Source organism: Carassius carassius, chromosome 36 (genome assembly GCF_963082965.1).
Source record: "Carassius carassius chromosome 36, fCarCar2.1, whole genome shotgun sequence".
Taxonomy (NCBI): Eukaryota; Metazoa; Chordata; class Actinopteri; order Cypriniformes; family Cyprinidae; genus Carassius; species Carassius carassius.
Genome location: NC_081790.1, coordinates 135001 through 150372, shown reverse-complemented (window position 1 = coordinate 150372; position 15372 = coordinate 135001). Strand labels below are relative to the sequence as shown.

At 41.7% G+C, this 15372-nt stretch overlaps 1 protein-coding gene across 3 annotated transcripts in view; it reads left to right on the top strand.

Annotated features, from left to right (window-relative positions):
* Positions 1–15372, top strand: part of LOC132116848 (zinc finger protein 462-like) — a 34214-nt gene that overhangs the window by 11670 nt on the left and 7172 nt on the right. For 2 of the 3 annotated variants that reach the window (XM_059525712.1, XM_059525710.1), the window contains exons 2-4: positions 7115–7371; positions 7495–12872; positions 13697–13834. In XM_059525712.1, coding sequence (XP_059381695.1) covers positions 7146–7371; positions 7495–12872; positions 13697–13834 — 5742 coding nt within the window. In that variant the 5' untranslated portion in view covers positions 7115–7145. The remainder of the gene's footprint in view (positions 1–7114; positions 7372–7494; positions 12873–13696; positions 13835–15372) is intronic. The other variant, XM_059525711.1, reaches the window with a different exon arrangement.

Below are 15372 nucleotides of genomic sequence, written 5' to 3'. Positions count from 1 at the left end.
TGTCGTTGGCAAAATTGAGCAAAAAAAAAAGCAATATTATTTCTAAAATTTAAGTCATTTATTGCTTTACTGAACTTGCATAAAATTATTATTAAATGTGTTCATGCATCTACAGAAAAACGGTACTCTTTGTGTGATATAGATTAAGTTAACTAGGCCTACATGAAATTGTATAAATACAAAAAAGCATATAGAAGCATTTTTGCCATCTGCAATTTAGAATACCTGGAATTTTATGGTGATAGCCTACTTTTTAACATCAGATTGCACATCATTATAACAACACTTACTATATCATCACAGACGATGCTGTATCTCACAACACAGACCCGACTTGACTGAGAAATTAATCATTCACAGTTGTTTGCATGAGAGCAAAGGTGTTTTTATGAGACTAACTTGCAAATGACAGACCACTGATTCATCAAACCTGCTTTCCTACAGTCTGTGTTCTTCTGACTATTTTGTAGAAAGTAACGAATATATTTACCGTTTTTTCTGGACTATAAGTCACACTTTTTTCATAGTTTGGCTGGTCCTGCGACTTATAGTCAGGTGCGACTTATTTATCAAAATTACTTTGACATGAACCGAGAGAAATGAACCAAGAGAAAACATTACCGTCTACAGCCGCGAGAGGGCGCTCTATACTCCCAGAGATGCTGCTCAGTTCTCCTGTAGTCTACACTGAGCAGCATAGAGCGCCCTCTAACGGCTGTAGACGGTAATGTTTTCTCTTGGTTCTAAATGAATGCGACTTATAGTCCAGTGCGACTTATATATGTTTTTTTCCTCATCATGACGTATTTTTGGACTGATGCGACTTATACTCAGGTACGACTTATAGTCCGAAAAATACGGTACAGGAAATGTAGTGGAGTAAAAGTTGGCTGAAATATAAAAACTCAAGTTAAGTACAGATACTCCCAAAAATTAAAAAGTATTTTACTTCATTACATTACATCACTGGAAAAATGTGAGAATGGTCCATGGGAAACTATATGTATCTGGGTCAATGACCCGGACGTGAAAAGTGTAACTTAAAAAATAATTGAAAATATATGTATATATATATTGTGTATTTTGAAGGTCTTGAACCATTTAATACATTTTGTTCTCTTTCTAAGAACAGCATTTTTACAAATGATGTATCTCTTCTGGGTTAAAACAGACCCGAATGCGTTTTAAGGGTTAAACTCTTACAATATTTTTCTAGAGGAAAGATCTGAGACTAACATCATTGAAGCATAACTGAGAATAGCCTGAGCTCTGAGTTATTAAATATTCCTCGAGCGGCTACATCATTAACAACTCTTAACGCACAATATATATTTGTAATAATCGGGGTAAATACTACAACCCGAATTCCGGAAAAGTTGGGACGTTTTTTTAAATTTTAATAAAATGAAAACTAAAAGATTTTCAAATTACATGAGCCAATATTTTATTCACAATAGAACATAGATAACATAGCAAATGTTTAAACTGAGAAAGTTTACAATTTTATGCACAAAACGAGCTCATTTCAATTTTGATTTCTGCTACAGGTCTCAAAATAGTTGGGACGGGGCATGTTTACCATGGTGTAGCATCTCCTTTTCTTTTCAAAACAGTTTGAAGACGTCTGGGCATTGAGGCTATGAGTTGCTGGAGTTTTGCTGTTGGAATTTGGTCCCATTCTTGCCTTATATAGATTTCCAGCTGCTGAAGAGTTCGTGGTCGTCTTTGACGTATTTTTCGTTTAATGATGCGCCAAATGTTCTCTATAGGTGAAAGATCTGGACTGCAGGCAGGCCAGGTTAGCACCGGACTCTTCTACGACGAAGCCATGCTGTTGTTATAGCTGCAGTATGTGGTTTTGCATTGTCCTGCTGAAATAAACAAGGCCTTCCCTGAAATAGACGTTGTTTGGAGGGAAGCATATGTTGCTCTAAAACCTTTATATACCTTTCAGCATTCACAGAGCCTTCCAAAACATGCAAGCTGCCCATACCGTATGCACTTATGCACCCCCATACCATCAGAGATGCTGGCTTTTGAACTGAACGCTGATAACATGCTGGAAGGTCTCCCTCCTCTTTAGCCCGGAGGACACGGCGTCCGTGATTTCCACCAAGAATGTCAAATTTGGACTCGTCTGACCATAAAACACTATTCCACTTTGAAATAGTCCATTTTAAATGAGCCTTGGCCCACAGGACACGACGGCGCTTCTGGACCATGTTCACATATGGCTTCCTTTTTGCATGATAGAGCTTTAGTTGGCATCTGCTGATGGCACGGCGGATTGCGTTTACCGACAGTGGTTTCTGAAAGTATTCCTGGGCCCATTTAGTAATGTCATTGACACAATCATGCCGATGAGTGATGCAGTGTCGTCTGAGAGCCCGAAGACCACGGGCATCCAATAAAGGTCTCCGGCCTTGTCCCTTACGCACAGAGATTTCTCCAGTTTCTCTGAATCTTTTGATGATGTTATGCACGGTAGATGATGAGATTTGCAAAGCCTTTGCAATTTGACGTTGAGGAACATTGTTTTTAAAGTTTTCCACAATTTTTTTACGCAGTCTTTCACAGATTGGAGAGCCTCTGCCCATCTTTACTTCTGAGAGACTCTGCTTCTCTAAGACAAAGCTTTTATAGCTAATCATGTTACAGACCTGATATCAATTAACTTAATTAATCACTAGATGTTCTCCCAGCTGAATCTTTTCAAAACTGCTTGCTTTTTTAGCCATTTGTTGCCCCCGTGCCAACTTTTTTGAGACCTGTAGCAGGCATCTATGTTCTACATTATCTATGTTCTATTGTGAATAAAATATTGGCTCATGTGATTTGAAATTTCTTTAGTTTTCATTTTATTACAATTTAAAAAACGTCCCAACTTTTCCGGAATTCGGGTTGTAATACTAGTTACTGGCTGTTTGGTTTTAACCTGTTTAATTGTTCTTCAGCCGTCAACCCTTAATTTATTTGCTGAAAATGTTGTTAATAAGTGTATCTTTATTCATTCATGAGAGCTGATTAGATGTTTCTGGTGAAACACAATGAAGAATGTGAATGTTTAGGCAGAGAGTGTAATCTTCAGTCATGACCCCATCTGTTCCTCTGTTGTGTGGGACGGTGGGCAAACGGTTAAGGACAAAACCCTTCTACTTCTAATCAGCTTAATGTGGGCTTATTCTGGAGTGTCTTTGAGAGGGGCGGCTGCGCTGGGATCTGTATAGAGGAGGCTGTTAAGGCAGGTCAGTCGGTTGGTGATTAACTAACATCAGTAGACTTTGGAATCTGGTTTGCGATGGGATTGAAAGGTCTCGCAGGTGTCCTGGTCGGACTAGTTTTTTCCCATTGCTCTTTTGTCTTCCTCATTCTTAGCCCAAGGCTGCAGATGTTTTGTGAGCTCTGAAAGAGGGAAGTCCAGGCATGCTTTGCATTTTTAGACCCCCTCTTGAAGCTTTAGTTCCTCTAAGTTCGTTTTGAGGACATGAGAGACTCTTGACTCTGTCCTGTGAGAGTGCATGGACAAAACCAGCAAGTCAGCAGTCAACCAGATAAGACAGTCAGACCGAGCTAGTCAGGTAGTCAGAAGATAGTCAGTTACAGTTAGCCTGGTTAAGGGTCATGGTGACAAAATGTCTTTTAATTTAGTATTGACAGCAGTGAAATTAAGATATTAATGTAAGCGGCTATTCATGTTTAAAAAAAGATGAGGGAAGTGGGATACTAAAAAAAAAACTTGATGAACATTTAAAGAAGCACTTGAACTCAAGTTTTAGTTTATAATCAGATTGGCTGTGCAAGTCATTTCAACATATCTTGTCTAGTTGAATCTTGTGTAAATTATTTGGATAAAATATTTTGAGTTGAGTATTGGAAAAACCTGTTGCCATGACAAATTTTTACAGTAAATGGGGAAAAACGCAAGATCTAAAGATGTTTTTTAAAAATTGCAAAAAAGTACACATGAAAACTGGTAGATCTCGCAATTCTCGTACACTGTGTTAAAGTCTTTGGCATATAAGATGCTTGACAAAATTATTTGTTTTAAGTTCTTCATGTCATTTACTTTAATGTGCCAGTAGGACTTCTCCGGTCAACAACCAGTGGCTAATATACAGTACTTCAAGAAGTTTAGGCCCCGCTTGTAAGAGTTATTTATTTATTATGTTGATATTTGGTGCATCCACCCTTTGCTTCCTCCCAAATACACCTGTGCACCATTTATAGGAAAGTTTGCTGGTAGGTTCTTCTAACGTCTTGGAGAAGTTTCCACAAGTATTATAGCCAAGCGTTTTTGAGAAGTGTCTAATGTGGCAAAGTCTTTTGCCCAGCGCTGTACATTCCCCATTTGCACACCATTGAATGCTCTGTAAATTACTTTGGGTAAAAGCTTCTGCCACATGTAAAATGTGATATGTTTTTTTTAATATCCCAAGATGTTGAAAATATGACATGCTGAGCTCAGGTTGGCGAGCCAGAAGGTTTTTTCCCTGTGCTTCTGCTGAGCTGTGCAGGCTGAAGGTTTTGGGTGCGTTACATCTGCTAGATAGATCTCTGTCAGCTGCTCTCCAGTGGCAGCGAGAGGATCAGATCTGGGAGTCCATGTTACGCTCTGCCTGAACACCTCAGCTCACATTGCTGCTCTTAAAATGGCTGCCCTTGAAGCTCAAAGGATCTGGCGCTCAGTGGCTGTCAGAGACGCACCAAGCACATGAAAGCTTTACAGATTTCACCCCATTATCCTGGAAGTATCTGACGCGCCGCCTGATGGGCTGCTAGGGGCGATTTGTGTTGTTTAATGTCTGCTATTTTTACATTTGTGTTTTCTTCCTCGACCAGACTTCATGGTTTGTCCAGATATGGCTGTCGAGATGAGTGTAAGTTTGCTCTGAGTTCCTCTCGAGTGCTGGAACACATCAGGGCGGAGATGAAACTCAACCTCAAGAGACAATTGGCAAACCTGCCCTGGGACACACTGGCAGTGTTGTTGAGAATGAAGGTTGAAACCAGTGTATGCTTTTACTGTTTGAGGCCACCGGTGATAAGCCATAGGTGTGAGAGCTCAGATGTCTTTTTTCTAAACAAGCTAGATCTTCTCATCTATCAGGAATTCCAACCATTCAGCCATAAAAACCAGCTTTTAGTCTAGTGTCTGTACAACTATTGCATTTGTCAGTTAGATGGGTTTTTAACGCTTATTAAACCCATAAGCACTGATGCTATAACTCACAATGCACCTTTTGTATGCCAGACATGACGTGATATTGCCATAATTTTAGTATTTTCATCAGATGGGTGAAGCAACAATAATATAGGATGGGACTTAATTTGATAACACTTTATTTTCATAGTACACTTTGAATAATTTGCTGGATTTTAATTAAACTAGCAGTCAATAGATTATTAGTAGACTGCTTAAGCAAGTCTACCAATACACTAATGACAGTTAAGAAACGTAGTTGCAAAGGTACCTATTGTTGGTATAATATCTAAAGTTGACAATCAAAATCAAGTGCAAACCTTCATTTTATCTATTAGGGTTCTGATTACACCATGAAAAGATTCTTATATTCTTCGATATTATTTTTTACCCAAACACGTGGCCTTGGTTAGATCAGTAGAAGGTTTTATTGGCTTTTGATGAAACCAAACCAAAAAAAAAAACAATTATTATTATTATTTTTTTTTTTTTTTGCTTTAGAATTGCATGAAATAATATTCGTTTAAAATAAGAACAGTGAAATTTATTGGTGGATATTGACTTTGCATCATATTTATAGCAAGTGTTCTACGATAACTATAGTTCATACATTTGTATCTCTTATTTTAATAACAATTACAGGTCTTTGATAGTATTTTGGTTCCTTTGTGAATTAGGAGTCTAATCTCTGATTTTATATCAATTTATCCTCACAACCGGTAAAAATGGTTTGTATTGTGCCTTTAGAATGACTGGCTAAGATCCAAGTAGAGTCTATTTTGTTTGTTTTTACAGCATTTACAGCCTCCTCTAATGTGTAGCATTGCACTAAACCCATTAAACACTGGCCGTGACATTGAGGCCTTTTCTTGCAGAAATCTCTTGCAGAATTTGTCCTGGTCCAGCCAAGGCTGAAGATTTACTCTGGTTTGTGTTGATGGGTTTCAGATCTGCCATGCTGTACCTTGCTGTATGACTGCTAAATTCATTCCTGTTGTTGAGTTCATGTTAAGATTCATGTCCTTGCCACACAGATCAGATAAAGAATGACCCATGATGAAAGAAAAACATGTTTGCTGTTTCTGTACGTGGTCTTTTACCATTGCTTGGTATTACAGAGAAAAGCGGCAGTTGTGGTTTTATATGTATTTTTGGATATAAGGTTTAGATGAGGTTAGTGCTGAATTAGTTTTATTCTAGTCATATGTTCATAATAACATACTCTCTGTAATTTCTGGATCAGTTTGTAGATTTTCATGGAGAAGTTTTATTGTTATATAAAAATGTTCAGTGCAGTCTAATTAAATAATGCAATATTCCCAAATACAGAAGGGATTTGTGAACAGACAAACCTCGGTATGTGCTGAATTTTGGCAGCTGTGGGAGCATTAATGAAAAAGTATTGATCAGGCATGGAATCATACTTTGTTTCAGCTCATTGATTGGCATCGTTGCTGGGTGCTCTCAGGTCACAGGACACAATAATGCCACCTCCAAGTGACGGCCCGCCCCATAATCCTTTGTATTTGCACAGCATCTCTGAAACTCTGAGCGTTCCTCATCCCTCTGTGGATTCACTCAATCTTATTTCAGAAGGGCTTGATGCAATCTGATGGAACATGCTGATGTAAATACCAAGGCCCACTGGTGTGCTCCAGCTGAGGCTTATCCCTGGGTAATAAAAAATTGGAACAAATCAGCCCATAATCCCTCCTCAGCTATTGTTCTTGGAGCAGACTGACCACTCGCCAAAAAAAGAAACATTCTTCTGTTGAATTCTGCCTTTTCAGAATTTCAGATTGCTTTCGACTTGCTGTGAATTTCCCTTCCAAGTGTTTGTTTACAGCCTGTGTTTCTGTACTCCTTTCTGTACTGTGATTCTCACCCCTTTCTTTTCTTTCTGTCCCTAACCAGGTTTCCCTAATTTTCCAGGGAGTCCTAAGCGATGGAAGTGCTGCAGTGTGATGGCTGTGATTTCCGTGCAGAGTCGAATGATGAGCTCAAGGTGCACATAGAAGAAGTCCACACAGCCTTCCTGCAGCCCGCAGAAGTGGGAGAAGGTGAAGGGTCACCCAGAAGATCCAGGTCTAACTCGTTAAACTCGCTCAGCCAAACAGAGGATGAGGAAGACTTGAGCAATCACAATTACGACTCTTTGAAAAAGGAAGCAGGTATATCAACATTTGTGATTCAGAAATAATTAAACATTACATCAGAAGATGCAGAAGATACAAACGATATAAGAAGAGCTAAACTTGTTTGAAATAGTTTGTCTTTCTCTGTTCATGTTTCAGGTATTAAATCATTTAACAAAGACCTTGGGCACATCTCCGATTCAAAGAAAATGAAACACAACCAGTCAGCAAAACCTTCAAACAAAACGTCAACTCCATATTTCCAGTGCAAGTTCTGTGTGCGGTACTTCAGATCCAGCTCTCTTCTCAGTGAACACACCAAGAAGGTCCATGGAGAAGCAAGCGATGAGAGATCGCTCAAAACTTCCAAGAAAACCAGCTGCAGTGCTATGACTTACGATGGTGTAGGAATGGTCTTTTCCTGCCAGTATTGCACTTATAAATCCCCACACAGAGCACGGATTCTGAAACACCAAAAAATGCATCATAAAGAAGATCTACCAGGCCACTCGGCTCCTCCTGTTGGAGCAGAGGTTTTGGATTTGGACTCTGATGCCTCCTCCGTCGAAGAACAATGTGAAGAGTCGCCAGGGGATGTAGAACGTAATGTGCTGGAATCTATGATCAAGCCCCAGTCAAGAGGAGGCTTTAACTGTGAGTGGTGTGGGTTTCAGACTTCGCAAAGGCAGCAGTTAGCCGATCACATGATGAAGAAACACCGTAACATGGTGAAGATCATGGTATCCTTGCAACAGCCCAAAACGCATGACGGAAGTGTGGGATCCAGCAAGTCTGATTCTGCTTCATCCAGGAGAAGCACTCCAACCTCCAATCTGAACCTAAACAATCTAGCGTGCAATGAAGGTTCCTCCGCAAATGCCTCATCAATCAAAGGATCCTCTGGCAATACATCACTCAAGGCCACTTCAGGGATATCAAGTTTTCAGTACTCACAGCTCACAGCAAAAATACCCAACACCACAGGATCTTCCATACTGTCAGAGAGATCGACTTTCACCATGTCAGATATGTCTAGGTCTGGCATGGATCTAGATGCCAGCATGTTGAATGATTCCAAAAGCAGTTCAGATGATGAACTCTGTGACTTGGATGATCCCAATTACACAGAGTCAGCTGAGGATTCTACTAAGCTGCTTCTGTCAGAAGAGGATAATGACCTGCTAGAAACTAAAGGAGTTCCATTCAAAAGACACATGAACAGGTTCCAGTGCCCTTTCTGCTCCTTCTTGACCATGCACCGACGTAGTATTTCTCGTCACATAGAGAACATACACTTATCTGGCAAAGCTACAGTGTATAAATGTGACAAGTGCCCCTTTCTTTGCACCAACCCACTAAAACTTGACACGCACAAACAATGTCACAGTGGGTCTTCTGAATGGGACACTATGGACTTAACCAGTGAAAGTGTAGATGGTCCGTCTGAACACTCTGTGCCAGTAAACGGAGGAAATGGCAGCTCTAAAATCAATGGGAAAAAATCCAGTGCAGTCGAGGAACAGCAGGGTCCTCATCGGTGCTCACTGTGTAACTTTTCCACCATCACACTAAAAGGTCTTCGTGTCCACCAGCAACACAAACACTCATACTGTGATGGAACACAAGTCACTGGTCAAGAGGGCTCGTCCAATGAGCAGCAAGATTCTGAGTCCGAGTCCTACAGCTCCTTGAGCTTCGTTCAGAAAACTCAGACCTCAATCCTTGGATTTTCAACCAAGAAGCATCTTATTGGGAAGACAGCAAGAAAGTCCATCAATGATTTACCCTTGGATCTCTCTCCTGTCAAAAAACGAACAAGGATTGATGAAATTGCCAACAATCTCCAGAGCAAGATTAGTCAAAGCCAGCAGCACGAAGATGTGATTAACCTTGAGGAGATGGATGATGACGTGGAGGAGAATGGAAATCACATCGATTTAGAAACAAGCAAAGAGAGAGAATCCTCTGATACTCGAAGTCAGCACTACACCTTCAACACTCAGCACCTTCCTGTTAGAAATTCTGGAAGTGTTCAGACAGAGCGTGGTGTTGGGAAAAGAAAACGCAATCTGCAGTCCAAACTTGGCTCAAGAAACATTCCTGTTCAAGTCACCATTTCTGATGATGAAGACAATTACAGTGCCTCTTTAGAATCTAAAGATGTCCAAGATCAAAGCAGCCAAGATAGCAGAGAGACATATCAAGACAACACTGAATACAATACTGAAGAACCTGGAAACCTGTTCTACTGTAAACATTGTGAGTACCAAAACAAGTCTGCTCGCAGTGTCAGCACACACTACCAGAGGATGCACCCTTATATCAAGTTTAGCTTCAGATACATCTTGGACCCAGAGGATCAGAGTGCAGTCTTCCGTTGTCTCGAGTGTTTCATCGAATATAACAACTTTAATGATCTGCACCAGCACTATATGACACACCATCCAGAAGCAAGTAATGTTTTGAACTTTAATCAGCCAGATCTGGTGTATATGTGCCGTTTCTGTTCCTACACAAGTCCAAATGTGCGGAGCCTGATGCCCCATTATCAAAGAATGCACCCTTCTGTGAAGATCAACAATGCCATGATCTTCTCCAGCTATATGGTCGATCAGCCTCATAAGGGTGCTGCTGAATCCCAAACACTAAGAGAAATCTTGAATTCTGGGCCCAAGAGTTTCAGCCCCACCTCATCTGGGTCCAGATCATCGTCCAGTCCTGCTCTCAAAAGCATTTGCAAAACGCCAGAAGCAAACACTGAGGCTGAAGGTCTTCGAGAAAGTTTGGGTGGTAATGTGGTGGTTTACGACTGTGATGTCTGTTCTTTCTCTAGTCCCAACATGCACTCAGTACTGGTCCACTATCAGAAAAAACACCCCGAGCAAAAGGCCTCCTACTTCCGCATACAGAAGACTATGCGGGTCATATCTGTTGACCGGGCACAGTTGTCAAATAATTCAAAATACAGCCTGACGAGCACCCCCAAGTCTTCAAATGTAAGTTTGCCTGTGGCTCTGGATGAAGATGTTTACTACTGCAAACACTGTGTCTACAACAACCGCTCTGTAGTGGGTGTTCTGGTCCACTATCAAAAGCGACATCCGGAGATTAAGGTGACGGCAAAGTACATAAAGCAGGCACCCCCAACTCCAGGACTGCTGAAACTCATGGATGAGTTACAGATCGCACCTCCTAAACAATTTCTGAAGCAATTGAACAATAATGGAATTGAAGGGTCAGGTAATTCCAGCACTAAAGGAGCATCTGACAAAGGGGAACCTGAAATGCTGTTCTTCTGCCAACACTGCGACTACGGGAACCGGACTGTGAAGGGGGTTTTGATTCACTACCAGAAGAAGCACAGGGAAGTGAAAGCCAATGCTGACCTCGTCCGTAGACACACAGCTGTGGTCAGGAGTCAGAGAGAACGAGCGCAGATGATCCAAGCGGGAAGTTCTACGTCCACTGCAACTGTAGCTACTGAAGCAGAAAAATCCAGGGCGTTGCGATCTTTGAAGTGTAGACACTGTGTGTACACATCTCCTTATGTGTATGCCTTGAAGAAGCATTTGAAGAAGGATCATCCTACTGTGAAGGCCACGGCCATGACGATCTTACACTGGGCTTATCAGGACGGCGTGTTGGAGGCTGGTTATCACTGTGAGTGGTGCATATACTCCCATGCTGAACCAAGTGGGTTGCTCATGCATTACCAAAGACGCCACCCTGAACACAATGTCGACTACACCTACATGGCTAGCAAACTGTGGGCTGGTCCTGATACTTCCACCAGCAGACAAGCTGAGAACTCTGAAACGAAGCATTACCAATGCAGAGATTGTGCCTTTGAGGCGTGCTCCATCTGGGACATTACTAACCATTACCAAGCGGTGCACCCTTGGGCCGTCAAAGGTGACGAGTCTGTCCTGCTCGACATTATCAAAGGAAACAAAGCACCTGATAAGCTGCTCCCACAGCTGCCCAAAGGACATATTTCCATGTCCAGGCCATTTAACAGCAACCAGCAAGAAGAGGCTGCAGTTGAAGTTAGCCGCCCGCCAACACATGAGCGACAGGCTAATCTCTCTCTGTCTGCCACGACGTCTATCTCAAACAGCCCTTACCAGTGCACCGTATGCTTGTCTGAGTACAACAGTCTTCACGGGCTTCTGACCCACTATGGCAAAAAACACCCGGGCATGAAAGTGAAAGCTGCTGACTTTGCTCAGGAGGCAGATATCAACCCTAGCTCTGTTTACAAGTGTAGACAATGTCCGTACGTGAACTCTCGCATCCATGGAGTTCTCACACACTACCAGAAACGGCATCCTTCCATCAAAGTCACAGCTGAAGACTTTGCCGATGATGTCGAGCAGGTAAACGAATTGGATAACGAGGGGGATGAGCGATCTAAAACCCAGAGACAGGGCTACGGTGCTTACCGCTGCAAGATGTGCACTTACACACATGGCACTTTAGAGAAACTCAAGATACACTATGAGAAATATCATAACCAGTCTGCCGCAGACATGTTGAAAGCAAATGCCATGCAGTCGCCAGCCAGAAGAGATGATTCAGTTGCTGAATGCAGCAGCAGCAGTGTGACTGAAGTCTCCGATGCATGTGACTTTGACCTCAAGCTTCCCGAAGTTGCGAAGAGCGACAAGCATGCGTTGTTTAAATGCCAGCTGTGCAAATACTTCTGCTCCACCCGGAAAGGTATCGCTCGTCACTACCGTATCAAGCATAACAATGTCAGAGCACAGCCCGAAGGGAAGAACAATGTCTTTAAATGTGCCCTCTGCTCCTACACCAACCCCATCCGCAAAGGCCTCGCAGCACACTACCAGAAACGGCATGACATTGATGCCTACTACACGCATTGCTTGGCAGCATCCAAGACTGTGGCAGAGAAACCGAACAAGGTGACGGTGCCCTTGGCATCAGAGGCAGAGGCTCCAGCGATGAGCGAAGAGCTAAGGCTTGCAGTGGACCGAAGGAAATGTTCACTCTGCTCCTTCCAGGCTTTCAGCAGAAAGAGTATCGTTTCACATTACATAAAGCGCCACCCAGGAGTCTTTCCCAAGAAGCAGCCCTCCAGCAAACTGGGCCGCTACTTCACTATGATCTATTCCAAGGAGGCAGAGAAACCTCCATCTATGGAAGAGGTGGAAGTCGTTGAAGTTAAGGATGAGGTGGAACCTGAAGGTGAGGTGGACTGGCTCCCCTTTAAATGCCTGAAATGCTTCAAGCTGTCGTTCAGCATGGCGGAGTTGCTGGTGATGCATTACAATGACTGCCACAACAAGGAGCTCAAGCGGGATTTCGTCACCATTCCGAGCCCTGCAGAAGATGGGACAGAGCTCTACCAGTGCACCCACTGTGAAATCAAGTTCTTGACTCTTCCAGAACTCAGCGTCCATCTGATAAACCACAATGAGGATTTCCAGAAAAGAGCCATGAGGCTTGAACGAAGAAAACAGCTTCAAAGCAAACAGAGGACGACAGAGCCACCAGAAGCCAAACCTGAGAATAAGGTGAGCTTAAACACCTTGTAATGGGTAAAATTTGGTTATAACAGTTGAATTACCCTAGCCCGTATTTATCAAGCTTCTCAAAGTGCCATTTTATTCTTGAGAAACTTTTGTTATTTGTCCATACCTATGTCGTCAACCAAAATCCTGTTTGGGGCACAGCAAAGTGTTGTGAATCATCTCTAAGACTGACACTTAAGATTTACTCCTTAAACTTCACTTAAATTATGACTGAGATGCTTGATCTCTAACTTTTAAAGGGGTCAGAAGCGCCAGATTTTCGTAGCAAAGTCAGCATGACCTCCTCTCCTAGGTTCACGAAACGGTCATCCATAAAATCCGTTGCTGTTATTTTGTAAGTAATCTTAAAGATTCCTAAATGCATCTACTTATGGAAGGCCAAATATAAAGTGCTTTTTCTTTCTCCTAGATACACACACATCTCCTGACATGACTTCTTCAACACTAACTGTATTACTGAAACCACGCCCTTCTTTCTTTCCGTCAACATTTGAGCCACATTGGTTGACACAAGGTTGATAAATACGGGCCCTGGCTAACTTTTGAAAACTGTATTCTGTGTGATTTTTTCTAGCATTGATCTGAGTGCTTTAGGAACATAGGAAGTAGAATAACAGCAGAAGACCTCTTAGGTGTTAGTGTAGCTTTTGCATTTGGATTTAACCTCGATCACCACATGCAAACAAGTGCATTGCAAGCAGGCAACACTGGCAACAATCTTCAGCTTCATTGACTATAGTTGCAAGTGATAGAACAAAACTAGATTGCATCTAATGATCTTCTGTTGTCATTGCCTCTTCCAATAGGTGGATGGCACCCCCGGTAAGACTCCCATCGGCTACAGGTGCAACTTCTGCGTGGAGGTCCACCCCACCCTCCGAGCCATCTGCAACCACCTGAGAAAGCATGTGCAGTACGGGGAGGCCAAGAAGGGACACGTGAAGGTATGGACATCTATAGTTACTTCATGCTTCATCAAAGGCTTTTAAAAAGTGTGAGTGATTTATACAGAGTCATTCATTTTCTCATCTGTTTTTGACATCTTATTAGATTTGTGCACAATATCTAGATGCAGACCTTTATTTCCTGAGGTGGCCTCTCTTCTTCTGCTCTTTTCTAATAGAAGGTGCATTTACAGGCCGTTTGGACATGTTTTTCTTCCACTTAAGTGTCTTGTTCACTTGTTTGGATGGTTAAACTACTACAGTTTGACTGCACATTCAATGAAATGGACAAATAGAGCAAATCCTTGAGAATTGCAGAAGAAACAACGAGCGCGGTGTTATGACATTTCCTTAAACTCAAGCGTTTTATTTCCTTGTGTGGGCATTCTTGAGGACAGCCTTGAACGTGTCATAAAGTCATGCAATTAAATCTAGCGGCCTTGTGTTACACGTTTTGCATATTAAAGACTTGATATAAAGGATTTTCTTCTTATTCTGAAGCTCTTTTCTGAATGTGGACTAAATTCGTTTTTTTAGGTTTTTAGAAGCTAACCATGTTGCTACCAACCTCTTAGAACAGACTTTCTGCCAGGAGAGCACCTATGATGCCTTTACATGTTTTTTAGGTCAGTCTATAGACTCCAAAAGATTTAAGGTTAGCATATATATTAACATAGACAGGAAAGAGTATTCCTTAGATCCACATTTAATCAACTTTTATCTACAGTAGTTGATCAAAAATAGTTCTGCAGTGTGACAAATGAATTTTTAAAAGTACAGAGCTTGTGAAATCTGTGCGTAATTAAACAATTAATTGGCTAAATGCTGTTTAAAGAGCATAAATGTTAGATTCAATTAGTTAATGCATGGTTGCAATATCTGTATTATAAAAGAAATGTGTGCCGTTTTGTACAGTGTAATGGTTTTCATAATGAGGACTTTCCTCAATAACCATAGCGTTTAAGCTGCATTTAGACATGGCTGAGTCCAGTTTGTGTATCACAGAAGAATCCTGAGACTCTCGATGCAACCCTCTCTGAAGAGAAAGCCAGTTAGGTTGTCTTGATGGTTTGGCGTAGAGAGAGCTGTGTAAGCGCCTCAGTGTTAGTATTCCTCGGAGAGTGCCAGTGCTGGCAGAGAGGCCTGAGGATTTGAGCAGAAGCCCAGTGAGGATCAGCAGATGGGACGGATCGCACCGGACACTAGGGGGCAGCGCTCACGGCCCAATCCCATGGGCAGGGATTCCCACGGTTTTTCGTCAGCTGAAGCCCTTTGAGCTAAATTATTTTGTGAAGTTAATTCAATAATTTATTACAATTTTAAAAAACCCATTTGCATTCCAGTTTGGGAAACCTTATACTACTGTGCACTCTTTCTTTTATCATCGTTTTGAATCAGTATGCAATGTTACATGTTTAAAATAGTAATAGGACCTCACTGATGTGGTGTCTAGTTATCATGAGCAATTGGTTTGGATATTTGTGTAAAAGAAAAATATCATCTTTGTAATCACATTGTGTTAAATATCAGTCTGATCC